Source organism: Pectinophora gossypiella, chromosome 16 (genome assembly GCF_024362695.1).
Source record: "Pectinophora gossypiella chromosome 16, ilPecGoss1.1, whole genome shotgun sequence".
Lineage (NCBI taxonomy): Eukaryota > Metazoa > Arthropoda > Insecta > Lepidoptera > Gelechiidae > Pectinophora > Pectinophora gossypiella.
Window position 1 is genome coordinate 3,359,764 of NC_065419.1, and position 17,664 is coordinate 3,377,427.

The window sequence follows — 17,664 nt, forward strand, 5'->3', positions numbered from 1 at the left end:
ATGCGGACTTTTGAGGTGATTCGTTTTGGCTAAAGTTTTATCATTCATCGTCATCATCTTTCATCATTTCATTAATCATCATCAAGAAATAAAGTCCAAAGACTTGGTTATATGGGAAATTCCCTTTGTCTTCGGAGAAAACCAGAACAAAAGTCAAATAAATATCTGTGGTTATCTCTTTTGACAGCTGTCAAGAGCAGTCAGCCCAGGCTTTTCGGCGGGAGACGGGAACGGGACAGTTGCTTTCTTCATTGAGTAATCTAAATAATTAATACGAAGTGGTGTTTTGTGGTTAATGATCGCATTAAGTTAGTCAGAAGACATTCGCGAGTGTTATTATATTGGAGTATTCAATGAACAAAGTGTATCTGCCTATTTTCGCTTCGTGCCGGGAAGCCGCTTCATAACTCAAAAGTTTATGCGGACTTTTGAGTTAATTCGTTTGGGGTTCGGAGTAGGAGTCTACTCCAAGGGTGGGGGCTTAGGTTTCATCATCATCATTCATCACCTTTCATCATTTCATTAATCATCAAGAAAAAAAAATACGTAAGACATGGCTGTATGGGCATAGTTCCCTTTGCCTTACCCTTCGGGGAAAATCAAAACAAAAAAAAAAAAAAAAAAAAGCAGTCAGCCCAGCCACTGTGCTGTCAAATTCAGAAAACTGTTTTTGTTGCATTTAAAAGTGATTAAAATTCATTTAAAATGGTCGATGAACTGCGAAAATACTTGAATCACCTATTAGAAAAGTATGTGTTGATTTTCATGGGTGATTTACACCGGGATCCCGGCGACTTGTTTAATTTTAACTTTATTTTTCTTTTAGGGTAAATGGGCTGCACTGTATTCTTATTACCGACCGAGATGGTGTCCCCCTGGTGAAGGCGGTGACTGAGAGGGTTCCACATTTGGCCCTTAGACCCAACTTTATATCCACATTTGGTATGGCGACAGACCAGGCGAGCAAACTCGGGTTAGGGAGGAATAAAACTATCATATCAATGTATTCCAGTTACCAGGTATTTAAATATTTTGTACTTATAAATTGCATGTTTGCCATTTTCTAGTTATTACAAGTATATTCAATCTTGCTTATGTTAATTGCTATAAACTTTACAAACCCTTTTTGTGGTAGGGCTGTTTATTACCTTAGATACTCTTTTGATAAACTAAAAGATACTTCTAGTGTTAATAAGTCTGAATTCACTTGTATGTCAGAAGCTGTTTATCTTGCCCTTAAATAAAAATACAAATCGCCTTTATTACAGTACAATACAAAAACTTTTTATTTATTGCACTTAAATCATATTAAAAATACATTAGGTATTATAATTAGATGGGTAGTACAACAGGCGGCCTTATTGCAAACCTTATTCACCGACATTATTTGTATGTCATTTCTAATATGTTTATTTATGTCAGGCTGTCCTAGGACATAGGCCTCCTCCTTATTGCACCACACCTGTCTGTCGCCTGTTGACCTTCTCCAACCTTGTGGTAGATCGTCTTCCCACCTTTTGTTTGGTCTTCCTTTTCGCCTTTATCCTGCGCTTAGAATGGCATAAACAATACAGTGCGAAACATAAACCATAACTTTTGACAAACTGATTTAATTCTGTTCAATTTCTTTTTAGGTGATCCAAATGAATAAGCTGCCGTTGGTTATAACATTTATTGGCAGCGACAACTGTAACACCGGTCACATCCTGTCTCTGGAGTCCCAGATAGAACCGTTCCTCAAGGATCTAGCAGCCGTTGTGCAGGATGCACCTTGAGTTTAATTCTTGTTTTTATTTCCATTTATGGTTTTCACAAAAAACTATAGTTGATTTTTGTGGTTAATTTAAAAGATTGTTGGTATAAAAGGTAAAAATATCTGCCCTCTCCCTATTCTAGTAAATTTCCGTTACTTTTAAGGCTGTGGCACATCAAAAGCATGTCAGAAGCAGTAATACAGTTCTTCTGATCTCTTGGTGTGCCAAAGCACAGAATTAATACAGCCTTTTTTGTAGGTAAAAGGAGTTTACCTTTCTCATAATTGTAGGCTTTTCAACTGTATACATGTGTGGAACACACTTCCTTGCACTACTACAACTTTCTCTACTTATACAAAAACAAGAACTTGTACAATATGAGCTGATTCATATCTTTCCACAAAAATATGCTCTATGGTTTTTTGTGTGCTTGTTGAAAATTATTCTACACTAATGTTACTAGGCGAAAAACAACAGTGAAACTGTTTTAAGTAGGTACTACTTTGCAATGCAATAAATAATTAAAAAATATACATTTTCAGTTAAAATAATTTTCAATAAGTTTTTTTATACATCGGTTTGTTATTAATACTCAAGCATTAGTATTAATAACAAATTGTGATATAATTTTGTACATAACAGACTAATTGGCTATTTGACAGTTGTAGCTAAAATTATGAAATATGTCAGATATGGTAGATTATCATTTAATGATAATTATCCAATAGTTCTTTTTTATTATATAAAGCTTTTTCATTTTAAGAGGTATAAAATAAGCATTAATAATTTTTAAAATACTTATCTGAAAACTGTCCAGTAGCTAATTATTATTATTATTAAAAAAGTATAATAGGTTAAGGTATGTTATAATGATTATAAAACACATTATTAAAAGCCAAATTTATATTGAATTTTACAAAATTTATTATTTATTTTGCCTTAAAACTAAGCAGAATATGTAATTTCTCAGTACACTTTATACAATTTATGATATTCTTTTAAACTATAATAATTATTATTATAGGGTAGTTTCCTAGGTCAAAGATAAATTATGAAATTGTGTTTACTAAATAAAGACGGATCTAAAGGTAACAAAAACGTTTTCCTTTTTCTTTTTAATTTATTAATGAATTTTAATAAAGATAAATGTAATAAGTGTGACATTATTTTTCTATGACGTCACAGGTTGCCTTTTCGTACAAATTCCATAGTAATTTCGTGTTTTGACGTTTAGTAAAAAGTAACTGATTTGACTAGTTGGAAACTACCCTGTTGTACAAACTCATGAAATGTTTTCCAAATGCTATCCTAAAAATCTGAATCTGTTCAGCATCTGTTTTAATTGGGTATTTGACTGGATCAAAGATAAATGATAAAATGCTAATATAGAAATAGAAGCCAGTCTAAGATGTTCAAAAATTAATCGCATTTTACTTTTCGACTTATTTTCGAATTTTATTTATGAATTAAGTAACAATGAGTACGACGTTTGACCGCTTTTATTGATGACGTCACAGGACAGTATTTCCATACAAACTCCAAAGAAAACTTTCGTTTTGACGTTTCGTAAAAAGTGTCTCATTTGACTAGGTTATCAAGTAGCCTATTGAGTCTTTTAATTTTTGTAAGGCTCGGATTCCCAGACACAATAATTAAACAGTGGGGTTTGTTTTTTTAAAGGAAATTGGGCCTTACGTCTCTGAAAATAATGTTATTTATAAAAGTAAGATTGCGGAATCAGTCAGTGTCAATCGACTTTAGCAGAGCCAATATAATAGATCACATTTGATGTTTCCTTAAACTAATAGTCATAAAGTTTTGTTTTCCTTGCTGGCGTTTGTTATGATTATGAGTCTGACGCTTTCAAATGTGATCGTAAGAGGAGCTGATGAATGCCACCGAAAATGCTGTCCGGGTGGCAAAATACTAGGTTGTAAAAAATCTGAATGCCATCGAAACGACAAGAAGTAGAAATGTGATCTATTAAATTGGCCCTACTATAGTACGGTATAAAGAAGAATATAGTCTACATATTCATATACTTAATGTAGTTAGTTCAATTCGTAGAAGGAAACAAGTTATACATGTATAATAGTGATCCAAGTAAAGTAAGCCGTTGGTCTCGGTTACTACTTACTGATGTAAGTAAGTAGTCGTTACATGAGCCATGTCAGAGGCCTTTGGCGGCTCAATAGTAACCCTGACACCAGGGTTGATGGGGTTAGTAATCCACCTCACAACCCACACGATAGAAGAAGTGAGCCAAGTGGCTTTTGGTTTGATGAAGTCGGTCATCGACCTCGCGGCCCACGCGAAAGAAGAAATGTGTGAGTGAGAAGGAAAGTCTAGTCCAGTACTGGTGTGAGAAGTTTCTCTCCATTCAACACCTTGACCACGTTGTTGGCGGCCAGCACGGCCATGTCGCTGCGCGTGCGCACGGTGGCGCTGCCCACGTGCGGGAGGACGACTGCGGACCATGGCTTGGTTAGTTAGACACAGAATAAACAATACAACTATGTAGATAAGGGGCAAGAGAAGTGTAAGGATTTAAGAAGGAAGCAAACGGAATTCATAGTCTGACTGATAAGAGCTCGGAGTGTAGTCTGTTACCACGGTCGCGCGTACTCGGACAGGTCTAATTCTTGCGCATTGAGATGATTGTAAAATATTTATTTTATTGAAACATAATTGTACTGACCTGGTCGTACTGTTTAATCATCATCTCTAGCATTATCCCGTTTTCACAGGGTCCGCTTACTTAACTTGAAGATTTGACAGTTTTTTACAGAAGCGACTGCCTGTCTGACCTTCTAACCCGCGCAGGGAAAACCAGCCCAATACAGGTTAGGTCACATACCTTTCAAAATGCATTTCTCGAAAATGTGGGTTTCCTCACGATGTTTTCCTTCGCCGCTGAGCAAGTGATAATCATTGATGATCCAAACATGAATTCGAAAACAAATTCGACAATCATTGGTTTAGGCCTGTGCTGGATTCGAACCTGCGATGTCAAAGTGAGAGGCAAGCGTTGTACCAACTGGGCTACCACGGCATTCAACTGGTTGTTCTGTTCAATACTACTTATAAACACCCTCACTGTGCGCGGGAGTTCACTGTAAAGATAAGCTACATAAGCCATCTTCGGGCGCATCAGCGTCGTATCGACTAGGAGTCGAAGTGGTCGCCATGGCCGAAATCGGTCGGAGATCATCATCACTTATTTTTTTATTTTTTTTTATAAAATAAACAATACTTACAAAGGTTAGACAGTGAGAGCAGTTTGTGGTCTTTCGGCAGAGGTTCTGGCGTGGTGACATCGAGTCCAGCCGCGTAGATCTGCTTGTTCTTCAGGGCGTCGTACAGTGCATCTTGGTCCACCAAATCTTTAAAAAAAATGTGGCTGTCGGTGAATTCAAATGTTTAGTCTGCGGTGAACAGATTTGTAATAAATCACAACTTTCTGGATTTTCTAAAATGGATACCTTAAGTATGTACTTAATCGCTGCGTTTTCAGTGTCTTGATCCAGACTCCAGAACATTCTGGAGCAAAAAACACAACGCACGCAACGAACGCATTCTGGAAAACGCAGCGATAGGTACATTGACTTACCCCACGTCCAAAGTTGATCAAGATAGCATTTTTTTTATCTTGTCGAGTATGGACTGCGTGGAGCTGTTGATCTTTTGTCGGGTTTCGTCCATCAGAGGCACGACAGCACTATAAAGTCGCTCTGAGCGACTCTGAGTCATCAATAACTTACCTCCACGTCAACGATGACTAAGATAGCGTTATTTTTTATCTTGCCGAGTATGCTACTGTTACTCATGTATCGGGTTTCGTCCGTCAAAGGCACGGACAGCACTATAAAGTCGCTCTGAGCGAGTCTAAGTCATGAATATACCTCCTCGTCCAACGTTGACTAAGATTACGTTCTTCTTCACCTTGCAGATTGTGCTGCTGTTGATCACGTGTCGGGTACACATGATCAACAGCAGTACAATCATGTAAACAGTAATACAGCCATGAGTAATTATTATGTACCCACTTTAGAACCCTGTCGCAATCATATTTGACATTTAATGAGACTTACGGTTTAATTTGTCAAAAAAGTGTGACATGGTATGAAAGTGTATACATATTACTTAGTACTCCTGACCGTAAATGATCCATCAGAGACACGGCTACTATAAAGTCACTCTGAGTCAATAATAGACTTACCTCCACGTCCAACGTTGACCAAGATGGCGTTTTTCTTCATCTTGCCGAGTGTGGTACTGTTGATCATGTGTCGTGTCTCCTCTGTTAGAGGCACTGCCAGCACTACGAAGTCGCTCTGAGCTAACAACTCATCAAGAGCCACGAACTCAGCCTTTAGCTCTTTGCCTGTGAAGGTAGAATAGTGATATTGTTAAAACCTTCAAAAACTTCCAAGCGCATTTCATGGAGAGTTAATAATCAATAATTCAGTACATCTTATTCTGAGTTCAGAAAAAAAATTTACGTCAACAATATGTACAGTTCAGTAAAATTGGGTAGTTTCCTAGGTCAAAGATAAATTATGAAATTCTGTTTACTTACTAAATAAAGACAGATCTAAAGGTGTCAAAAAACGTTTTCTTTTTTCTATTTAACTTATTTTTGAATTAATAAATAAAAAATAATAATAAGTGCGACATTTGGTTACATTTTTCTATGACGTCACAGGTTGCTTTTCATACAAATTCCTTAGTAATTTCCTGTTTTGGCGTTTAGTAAAAAGTAACTGATTTGACTATTTGGAAACTAGCCTATTATTGGGAATGAACGGTATTGCACATTTGTTACAAAGAAACTCACACAATGACACGAACCTTATTTTTTTTTACCTTTGATGGGTTTGCCAATGGCCCCAGACTTGCCCGAAGGCATTGACGAGGCCTAAAATGGAGCTCGCCCAGAAGGTGCCTGTTGACTCTGGCCTTGCAAGCACCCGGGTTATATGCATTCGGATATACAGAAGACGGCAAAGAATTCCACTCCCTAGCAGTGCGTATAATGATGTTCGATGCGAAGCGCTTTTTGCGAATAGTTGGGTTATCCACCAAATAGGGATGGAACCCGGCCGTACGTCTGGAAGTCCGAAGATAAAAGGGGGATGGTGGAATGAGCTCGTGTAGATCTCGGGCATATAAGGAAGATACAGAAATACATGAGAAAGAAACTAATCTATTCTTTTGTGTAGTTGTAAGTGCTGTAAAGAAGATTCTAGAATCAGGTCACCTTGAAGGAAATAGGTACGAAGTACACAAAGGGTTTACCTTCAGGCTTCTCCCGGTGTCCGGTGTAAAGGAACCTGCCGACTTCAAATCCGGCGAGTCTTCTGACGACCGCCTGTCCGATGCCGCCCAGGCCCACGATACCAAAGGTGCTGCCGCGTACATCTTGACCCAAGACTTTGTCGAAACCTATCTCCCATTCACCTCTGAAATAAATTCATTTCTGACGTTACTTACCTTGCAAATTTGCCAACGGCCTCCGTGGTCCAGTGGTTGAGCGTTATGCTCACGATCCTGAGGTCCCGGGATCGAATCCCGGTGGGGATAAATCACAAAAATAACTGTGTGATCCCTGGTTTGGTTAGGACATAATAGGCTGATCACCTGATTGTCCGAAAGTAAGATGATCCCTGCTTTGGAAGGCACGTTAAGCTGTTGGTCCCGGTAACAAGTTACTGATGTAAGTAAGTAGTCGTTACATGAGCCATGTCAGGGGCCTTTGGCGGCTCAATAATAACCCCGTCACCAGGGTTGCTGAGGTTGGTAAACCTTACAACCAACACGATAGAAGAAGACAAATTTGCCCTTAATTGCTTTTGAGGAACTTAGCCTAGAAAGTCCCTTATTGGGATATCAGGATTGTCGTGAGCTCATGTTATGTTTAAAAAAATGTGTTATTCGAACAGCTCAAACACCCCCCCCCCCCCCGTCCCTATTATTATTATTAGCCTGTATGATCCCACTGCTGGGCAAAGGCCTCCCCCATGTCTTTCCAAGTATCCCTGTTCTGTGCGAGCTCTATCCAGTCCATTCGATAACCGTCGAGATCATCGCGCCATCGTTTCCAGAAATCAGAATCATTTATTCAACGTAATTATCATGGATAAACTTGTTGAAGGTCAATGTAACATTTTTGAATTTACGTCATTTCGCAAGGTTTTATGGCTGAGGAGAAGAAATGACAAGAAACTGCAACAGCAACACATCTTTTAAAAACCAATGAGGGTATACATTACAAGTTATTTAATAACTAGAGGAACATATTCAATACCAGACATTTTTATCATTTAGGTAGTCCCCCTCCCCCTATTTCATAAAAAGAGTCCTAATGCAATTTGGGCGCTCGGAGACTAACCTGCGCACTTGGTCGAGGTTCTCTGTGAACCGCCTGGCTGCAGCCAATACCAAGGAGACAGCTATCTCGGCCACCGCCGGGCTCAGCACGTTGGGCGTGTTTGACAGCTTTATACCGCGGGACTTCAGCTCGTTCACGTTGCAGTGGTTGTAGCCTGCTGATGCTGTTGCTACTATCTTTAGTTGAGGTCCTGGAGACGATAAAACACCCAAAAAGGTTCTATTATTTTTTTAAATTAAGCAACTTTCGCAAAGGCCGGTCATAGGATGGGTGACCAAAAAAAAAGTTTTCATCTCGAGCTCCTCCGTGCTTCGAAAGGTACGTTAAACCATTGGTCCCGGCTGCATTAGCAGTCGTTAATAACCATCAATCCGCGCTGGGTCCGCGTGGTGGTTTAAGGCCCGATCTCCCTATCCATCCATAGGGCAGGCCCGTGCCCCAGCACTTTTTAGATGAATTATGTTGCTTAGTGCGCAATACAAACAAATGTCAAATAGCAATATTGCTTTCTTAGATGAATTGCTTCGATGTGACCATTTTAATCCCTCTGGAACTAAAATAAAAAAAATAGTATATATATATTCTTTATTTCACAAATTTTTGTTACATTGTGGCCGTTAACCGTTAAGGTGCCTTCCGAAGCACGGAGGAGCTCGAGAAGAAAACTTTTTTTTGTGGTCACCCATCCTATGACCGGCCTTTGCGAAAGTGGCTTTACTTCAACAATCGCAGACCGAGCGCGTTAACCGCTGCGCCACCGAGCTCCTCAAAAAGCATATGCGCTGTCAATGAATTGATTCAATGTAAGTACCATTTTTAGATTTCTCGATACTCGATTGTAGTGTAGATAACTCAGAGGTAGATAGACACAACAATGAATTACGTATTGAACATGACGATAACGGTTTGATTACCTATCTCTCCATATATCCAGTCTGGAGTGGTTGTTGGTCGCATTTATACACTTAAAAATAAACAGCCTATATACGTCCGACTACGCACAGGCCTCCCCTCAATCAAACGGAGAGGGTATGGAGCATACTCCACCACGCTGCTTCACTGCGGGTTGGTGGAGCAGTTTCACGGCTAATTGCCGGAACCAACTGCGTAACGTGCCCGGCGAAGCACGGAATTATCTTTTTTGGACAATCAGGTGATTCAAGCCTGAAATGTCCTTATGAAACAAATACCTAACAGTCTTACAAAGTTATTTCGACAATGTTCCTCCACTGAACTTGGACCTCTAGTTCTTGTAACCACTAGACCACAGAGGCTGTTATAGTGTCGGGTTGGTTGTTGTATTCAGTATTGTGTTGTGTGCCTAAAATGTTTTTAAAATACAGTTTTGGTTCTCTTTAGTTATTGTAATAATTAATAATATTTGACAGTTGTAACAATAAAATATGAAATAAGAACCTTGAACATAAGTAGTTCAAGGTTCATACATAATATAGTAACTAGTATAATAGCTAACTAACTATAGTAACTAGCTATAGTAACTAGTATAGTGTAATATACCTAGTATAGTAACTTTAGTTAATGTATACAAAATAATATATTATTTAAGTAAGTACAAATATAATTATATTACTTACCGGCTTTATCCAACAGCTCAGTGCTGAGTGGCAAGTTGGACACCCAGATGAGCGCAGAAGATCCCGGGATCAGCTTCAAGAGCTCCTCGTTATTCTTGGTCTTCCCCTCTTCGCCGAAGTTCAGAAATTGGGTTTGAACTACTGTAAAACTGACCACAAAATCATTTAATAAGTGGGTACCTACTTTCGGTTCGGGTTCAAGGTAAATCAGTTACTTACTATATATCTACTTACTATATACTAGGTATAAGTAGGTAGGTACAGTCATGAGCAATAATGTACCTAATGTAGGACTCTGTCGCACTAACATATTTGACATTTAGTGAGACTTACAGTTCAATTTGTCAAAAAAGTTAATGTGACATGGTACCAAAGTGTATACATATTAATGCTCGTGACCGTACAGGTAGTCAGGTACGCATAATATTAACGCACCTACGCCTATCTAGTCATGTGGACAGTGTAGTAGGGATGTATCTACTTCGTAAAGTAAATAGGTAATAATGTAGATTTGACAGATGTCCTCTCTAAATCTCAAGGCCATAACACAAAAACTTCCTATTACCTACTTACACTGTATTTTGCTTTACGTTCCGAAGTTATTTAGATAATTCATAAAATACTTACTTGTTATCTTGGAGCACTTTCAATCCGCTTTCCGGGAAATCCTTTGATGACACTAACACTTTATTTTGCGCCATTGTTGTTGGCGGGTTTCCGTAGCTCGGCGGCAGAACACAAGCTAACAACGCGGCGGCAATGACATAAATACACATCGTGGTTACGTAACAGCACTTATTGTTTCTTATCTCAAACAATCTCAACTACTACGATTGATAACAAGAAATGAAAAAAATATAAAAAAATACCGCGTTTATCAAAATTAAAATCACTAAAAACCGCCAAAAGGCGATTTAAAAGTAAATCGTTAACTTTTTTATTTAGGTATTTTAACGTACCCGCGCTCTTTACAGTAGAATAGAACCAAGATAAAAATTGATCGAATATGCTTTGCATCGGAACGGTTCTGTTTATTTATTCCCTGACCGGTCCTTGAACTTGACTGGATATTGTTTTTTGTCTCTTTTTCTCTCATATCGCGAGTGAGACCCGTTTAAAAAGATAAGGGTCATTCACGCAATAACTGAACGTCAACTTTTACTTAATAATTTCCTTATATGGATAGAATAATATTATATTTCGTAACACATTTTGATTTTAAAGTAAACAGAAAATGCATAATACGAGCATATACTACTCAGTATGCTGGAAACAGCATAGGTTTTCCTTCTAAAGCGAGAAGGATGTTATTTGCTGATATCTTCGCCATGGCGTTTCTGGTTTCGATCGTAGCGCTTCCCATATGAGGTAAAATATCTGTAACATAAACACACGTATAATATAGGGAAAACGTGACATATCTATGTATAATTAGAACTGTGGACTGTTGTGTCAGAATTATTGCCTACATTCTTCTTCTTCTTTGCGAGTCGATGGCCATTGATACCTAGTACTTATCGGACGTGTTGTGACGCATAACGCATGACTTACATCGTAGTGTCATAGGTTCGAATCTGAATTCTACTTGAAGAGTTTGAATTCATTTTTGGATCATAGATAATTGATATTTACGTGGTATCCAAGATTTATGCCGGGTACTACTGCAATAGGCTCGCTCCCTATTGCATGGGACTTAAATATATCCAGCGAGGAGTGTGAGTTATGTTGTGTTTGAGGCAAATTTACATTATGGGACCGATTTTACCTTTACGCGATGGAAAGAATCGAATTTTAAGGTGTCTCAAATCCAAATCTGATTGTTTAACTACTTCTTGTATCTGAGAATCCGGGCCTGGAGGGTTAAAAAGGCCACATCGAAGCAATTCATCTAAAAAAGCAATATTGCAATTTGTCATTTGCGCATATAAAAGTAAGTGCGCAATGCAAACAAATGTCAAATAGCAATATTGCTTTCTTTCTTATAAGGTTAAAGCATAAGCATCTCATTGACATGGAAAAAAGTAAGTACAAAAGGAATATTCAAAAAACAACGAAATCCAAACTCACAGCAATTAGGAAGGGTTATCAGCTTGTGGTCTTTAGGAAGCGGTTCAGGGGTGACCACGTCGAGTCCAGCCGCGAAGATCCGTTTCTCCTTCAACGCGTCATACAGAGCCTCTTGGTCTACTAGACCTGAAATACAAGCTTTTATTAAGTACCTATTATTATTTTTAGCTCTATTAAAAAAAACTTAGGAAAAACTTGAAAACAAAAATACCGAACTTTTCCAAAACTTTCCCGCCATTTAGTTTCTAATGACCAAAAGAGTACATACATAATACTAATATCGACTTTTGAATAAAGAACTGGCAATTTTTGCCAAAATAATCCTGAAAACGCCATTAATACTATTAAAAAAATAAAAATAAGTTTTTTTTTTCGAAATCTAAAGGCAATTAAAATATTTTAGTGAAGTATGCGGCCTGTTTTTTATATAAGCGGCGTACACTTTTAAAATATATTCTTAAATTAAACAATCGAAAATATTTTATAATACATTATAATGTAGGTTAGAGAATAAATTAGCGTGGAGACTTTTGTTTTAACGCCATCCATACAACAAACGATATTCTATACCTGTTCGGCTAAGTGGAAATGCCATCTAAGGCAAATCGATTTAGGTAGGCCATAGAATATGGCGTAAGTTACCTAAGTAAGTACATAATTATTCTATAACGCGATGAGAGTGGAAAAAGCAAAAGTGGTGTGTCAGGAATCAGGATCATTGTAGGCAATGGAATTCCGAGATCTCTGCCAATTTCCCTCGTTCAGCGTTTGGGGATGTCAGCGGTTAATTCTTTCAAATATAGTCCTCTCAATAGACGACGCCCTGAGCCAAGGTTTGCGCTCAACTGGGCAACCTCAGGCCAGTTGTCTTAAATTTTGTACCAGATGAGACCCCTCACAGCGTTCCCCATTTGTCCGGAAAATTAGTTAATGCCATTTGCGGTAAATCTACAATAAGTGACGTCCAAAAAAATATGCCAAAAGCAAATATGCGTAATATTGTGTAAGTATATTAATTAATTAATACTTTAATAATATTAACCTCGACGATTCGGCCATGTTGAAACGGGCCATGGTTATTGGCAGTTTAAAAAATAATATTTCCATTTTATGGTCCTACAAAAAAACAAACAATAACAACATTTCAATACCCAAGTACTTAAATACAATTTTGTAAGCCATGGTATTCCAGTTGGAAAACGCTTGATTCTCGCTGTGAGGTCGCAGATTCAAATTCCAGCACGGGGCTAAACCAATAATTTTAAAATTCGTTGGAAAGTTCATGTTTGGATCATATATGGTTATCACGTGCTCAGCGGTGAAGGAAAACATAGGGAAACATTCCCGAGAAATGCGTTTCGGAGTGTGACCTAACTTATATTGGGATGGCTTTCCCTTCCATCCCAATACAGGTTAGGTCACAGTCAAAAACCATTCCACTGCAGGGCGAAGGCTTTTCTTCCTTTCACACACCGTCGTCAAGTATGCATCTAACTCGTCACTCCATTTTTTTCGCAGGAGTGGCGGATGATGACCTAAGTTGAATCACTAAACAGCAGTTCCTTAAATGTGAAAGGTACTTCCTTCCCGACCCGTCCACCCACTGGATTTTCCCACTGGTGGGTGGACTGGTAATTCACGATTACCCGTCAACCCACCACGCTAGTGTCAACCGAATTAAGAACATAGTTCTCGATTTACTTCAAATTAAATGAATTCAAAATTTGTTAGGTACACGCACGCCGGTTCAGAGCAGATCGTACGGTCACGCACGAGCATATGTATACACTTTGGTACCATGTCACATTCACTTTTTTGACAAATTGAATTGTAAGTCTCACTAAACGTCAAATATGTTAGTGCGACAGAGTGCTAAAGTGGGTACATTATATTGCTCATGACTGTACTAAACCGTTTAGTACTATCTACTCTGAACCGTCGTGTATGTACGAAACGATTGATAAATGTGCAGGATGCGAGATGTGTGTAAGGATCGAAGCAAATTGAATTCCATAGTCTGCCCCGGTGGGAAATAGGCTTGAGTTTATGTACGCATGAATGTATGAAAAATCTTTTAACTGCAATCCTACCTCCTCTAGCAATGTTAATAAGCACGCAGTTGCTCTTCATGAGTTGCAAGGAGTCCTTGTTGATCATGTTCCGGCTCTCGGCCGTCAGAGGGCAGCTGAGGACCACGTAGTCACTCTCTCGGAGTAGCTGCTCCAACGGTACTCGTTCTGCTCCGAGAGATTTTGCTGCAAAATCGATATTACCTATATAGATAATTATTCAATATATACATACATATAAGCTCTATATCATTATCATCAGCCCATTACCATCCCCACTGCTGGGGCACGGGCCTTCCCTATGGATGGATAGGGAGTCGAGGAGTTCGGTGGCGCAGCGGTAAACGCGCTCGGTCTTCGATTGTTGAAGTTAAGCTGTAGCTGTATATATAATTCTTAATTTACGTTAAGCCTTTGGTCCCAGTTACTACTTACTGATGTAAGTAGTAGTCATTACATGAGCCATGCCAGGGGCCTTTGGCGGCTCAATAAAAACACTGACACCAGGGTTTTTTTTAAGTACTAATATGCTCGCGTTTGACCACAACCTCACCTGATGGTGACGATGTGGTTTAGGTTGGATCACGCTTGAACCTAGCAAATGCCTATTCGCCCTAGCCTTGAGCCAGATTATAACGAGTTGGAAAAACAGACGACGGCAGACAGTTCCAATCCTTCGCTGTTCGCATCAATAAGGTTTAGTGCGGATTGGTGGTATAACATAAGGATGAAATGCCTGCCAACGCCTAGTTGTCCGTAGATGGAATGGAGTGGGTGGAATTAACTCGTGAAGTTCCTGCGCACACTCACCGAAGTGCATCCTGTAAAAGACCGATAGACAAGCTATTCTTCATCTGTGGTCTAGACGAGACTGCTGAGGTTAGTAATCCACCTCACAACAGTCACAACTAATACGATAAGAAGAAGAAGTATTATTTGGGCTACTATGCTAAACGCCTCATATCCAACATCGCGCACCTATCCGCATTTTGCCCCGAATGCGATGACAATGCCGCGTGCGGCTCCTGCGGCGCGACCAATTGCGCGTTCACTTAACGACTACACTATCTCACCTTCAGGTTTGTCAGTCCTCCCGGTGTACAGGAACCTGGCAACATCGAAGCCGCGCAGTCGTCTGACGACCGCCTGGCCGATGCCGCCCAGGCCGACGATGCCTACGGTGCTGCCCGCTATGTCCTGCCCGATCATCCATTGCACGCCGTACTTCCATTCGCCACTGGAAGGATAAATAGATAAAGCAGGGCTCTTTCTGCAATTGTATATACCTAATGGGGCAAGACCAACAAGCAATTGGACGACAACGCCACCTTCGGAAGTCCTGGCTTCCAATCCGACGAACGTCTTATCTGCCTAAAACTACTGCAGCTTCTCAAATGGCTGTATAGCCGGAGAAAAGAAGCTGCATGAAAAACATCGGCACAGGGCCCTTTAAAAAAAATGATTTAGTAATTTGGTTGCCTAATATTAGTTCCCAGACAGTTAATCCCAGTGTTTATCCTAGACCATTATCTACTGGGGTCCTCTTGTATTCATGACTTCTCGGCCAAGAGAGCCCCACAAGTCAGACACCCTTTTACCCGCTCTGACACTCAATTGTTACACCTCTGCCATCTCACACACAATATTGGCATAGGACAAATAATTATGACACCCTCAACTCACGTGACCAATTCCTCCACAGCTTCCTTGAACCTCCTGGCAGCAGCTATCAGCAACCCGACCGTAATATCAGCAACTGCGTCGTCCAGCACTTTCGGAGTATTTCCCAGTGGAAGACCACGCACCTTGACCTCTTCCACGTCCACTTGGTCCACACCAGATGACATGGTGGAGATGGCTCTCAGTTGAGGGCCTGATGAGGTTTAAATATATTCGAGACTGGTTGGGGTTGACAGGGAATTATGTGGTGGTATTTAAAAAAATATATGTATCGTTATTGCGCCGGCGGAGCAGAGTTGATTGACCAAAACAGAGATATCCTTTTTTTGTGTTTTCTACTCTGACCGGGTGAGTGCTCCCTATCCGGGTAAGAGCCCGCTATCCGGTTGAGACTGCTTTATCCGGGTGAGAGCTCCCTATCCGGATGAGAGCCCATATCCGGCTGAGAGCCCCCTGGTCCAGATGAGAGCCCCTTATCCGGATGAGAACCCTCTATCTGGGTAAGAACCCCCTATCCGGGTGAGAGCCCCTATCCAGGTGAGAGCCCCCTATTCGGGCGAGAGTCCCTTATTCGGGTGAGAGTCCCTATTCGGATGAGAGATCCTAACCGGGCGAGAGCCCCCTATCCGGGTGGCGCCCTCTATTCGAGTGAGAGACCGCTATCCGGTTGAGACCCCACTATCCTGGCGACAGCCCCTGTCCACGTGAGAGCCCCTTATTCGGGTGAGAGCCCTCAGCGTTCCCCATTTATTCGACCATGTAGTTAGCGCCATATGGGGCAAATCTACAATAAGTCACAAAAGGCCTACTCTGAACCGGTGTGTATAAAACAATTGATAAATGTGGAGGAAGCAAGAGAAGTATGGAAATCCATAGTCTCTGCGTATTCCGGTGGGTAATAGGCGTGAGTTTCTGTAATTGTATTATGTATGTGTGAACTTACCAGCTAAATTGAGTATTTCCTTGTTGAGTTGGTGTTTCGTGTTCCATATCAATGCGTCAACGCCGGGGATGTTTCTTTTGATGTCCGCCAGACTGTCGGGGTGTTCATCCGAGTATGGCAACACTGTCATTTCTACCCTGTAGGTGGCAACACAGACTTAAATGAAGTACTGTATGTGGGGACACAGAATTAAGAGAACACAGAATAATGAGCTACTAAGCTCTTTAAAAAAAGATTATATTATAAAACATAACTGTAGTATATACAAAATATATTTTTTACAATAGGTACCTAAACAGTAAACACACGGAAACAAATAGGTATTATATTTTTGAGATATAGGTATACAAAAAGGGAATATTGTGTAGGTACTGCCTCTATAATTCAAAACAAGATAACACAGAATATCCGTAATAATAATAATAAGGTCGCCTAAATAGTTCGTAAGCGCCTTTTAAAAAATCGTAATTTTATTCAACAAAACCTCTGTTTCCAATTATTTTTTTATCTTACGGTTTGTTCGTAAGTTTTGTCTTGATTGAAATTAACGTGTAGGTATATTGCGAGGCTGGTTTTCACTATGAGGCACCGATATACTTACTTATTTGATTTTTATAATATGACTGCAAGTAAACACTTACCGATTTTTCATTAATTCCAAGCCGGCAACAGGAAAAGTTTTGTTTACAATCAAAACACGTTTAAGCGCCATCTTACGGATATTTAGATAATCTATATATTACTACAATTATTGTAACTAACACTGGCTTTTGATATGGAATTATTTTTTAATAAATAGGTACACTATCTGCTGTGTTAGAAAAACGATAACAACTTAATTGTTTTTGGCAAAATGAAGATAATTATTTTTATAACAAAACTAAACTAACCTAACTTTATCGGGAAATTCGGGAAGTGCGAAGACAAACGATTATGATCTCTTCAATGATGTATCTGACCTTGGGACAAACAACAGCGTGCAAAGAAAGTGGCGCCCTCTGTAAAGTTCCACTTCCACTAACTGTTATAATAATTATTATGTAATGAATTCTTGAATAATCTCATTATCAGCTGTTAAAGCTATGTACCGCCGCACGTTATCTTATATTGTCTTATTGTAGTAGATAAATAAGACTAGTGTTTGAATATATCATAATAATAATAA

At 39.5% G+C, this 17,664-nt stretch overlaps 2 protein-coding genes across 5 annotated transcripts; one reads left to right on the forward strand and one right to left on the reverse strand.

Moving 5' to 3' along the window:
* Window positions 1-219: 219 nt before the first annotated feature.
* Window positions 220-2,517, forward strand: LOC126374044 (ragulator complex protein LAMTOR3 homolog). The gene is made up of 3 exons (XM_050020496.1): window positions 220-749; window positions 827-1,019; window positions 1,635-2,517. Exons 1-3 carry the CDS (start codon window positions 706-708, stop codon window positions 1,773-1,775), a joined length of 378 nt encoding a protein of 125 aa, XP_049876453.1. The 5' UTR covers window positions 220-705; the 3' UTR covers window positions 1,776-2,517.
* A 355-nt stretch (window positions 2,518-2,872) lies between these two features.
* LOC126373995 (glyoxylate reductase/hydroxypyruvate reductase-like) lies at window positions 2,873-17,457 on the reverse strand. 4 transcript variants are annotated; one of them, XR_007567387.1, is made up of 8 exons: window positions 17,390-17,457; window positions 16,500-16,636; window positions 15,560-15,749; window positions 14,950-15,113; window positions 13,898-14,062; window positions 11,808-11,933; window positions 10,368-11,117; window positions 9,751-9,889 (listed from the first exon to the last, which is right to left on the reverse strand). XR_007567387.1 is itself a non-coding variant. In XM_050020434.1 (7 exons), exons 1-7 carry the CDS (start codon window positions 10,514-10,516, stop codon window positions 4,100-4,102), a joined length of 1,065 nt encoding a protein of 354 aa, XP_049876391.1. In that variant the 5' UTR covers window positions 10,517-10,968; the 3' UTR covers window positions 2,873-4,099. The 4 variants fall into 4 exon arrangements, 1 of the variants encoding a protein (XP_049876391.1); XR_007567386.1 differs by having other exon boundaries at window positions 17,141-17,454; XR_007567388.1 differs by lacking the exon at window positions 17,390-17,457 and adding an exon at window positions 17,101-17,124.
* Between the last annotated feature and the right edge of the window lie 207 nt (window positions 17,458-17,664).

Excerpts from the sequence above, each read along its gene's own strand:
- LOC126374044 (XM_050020496.1), top strand. The coding sequence starts at position 706 with ATGGTCGATGAACTGCGAAAATACTTGAATCACCTATTAGAAAA. Across the intron at positions 750-826 it reads TTGAATCACCTATTAGAAAA|GGTAAATGGGCTGCACTGTA; the intron begins GTATGTGTTGAT and ends TTTTTCTTTTAG. Across the intron at positions 1,020-1,634 it reads CAATGTATTCCAGTTACCAG|GTGATCCAAATGAATAAGCT; the intron begins GTATTTAAATAT and ends ATTTCTTTTTAG.
- LOC126373995 (XM_050020434.1), bottom strand. The coding sequence starts at position 10,516 with ATGTGTATTTATGTCATTGCCGCCGCGTTGTTAGCTTGTGTTCTGCCG. Across the intron at positions 7,217-8,145 it reads AACCTCGACCAAGTGCGCAG|AGGTGAATGGGAGATAGGTT; the intron begins GTTAGTCTCCGA and ends AATTTATTTCAG. Across the intron at positions 4,222-5,011 it reads GCTCTCACTGTCTAACCTTT|TCGTCCTCCCGCACGTGGGC; the intron begins GTAAGTATTGTT and ends CATGGTCCGCAG.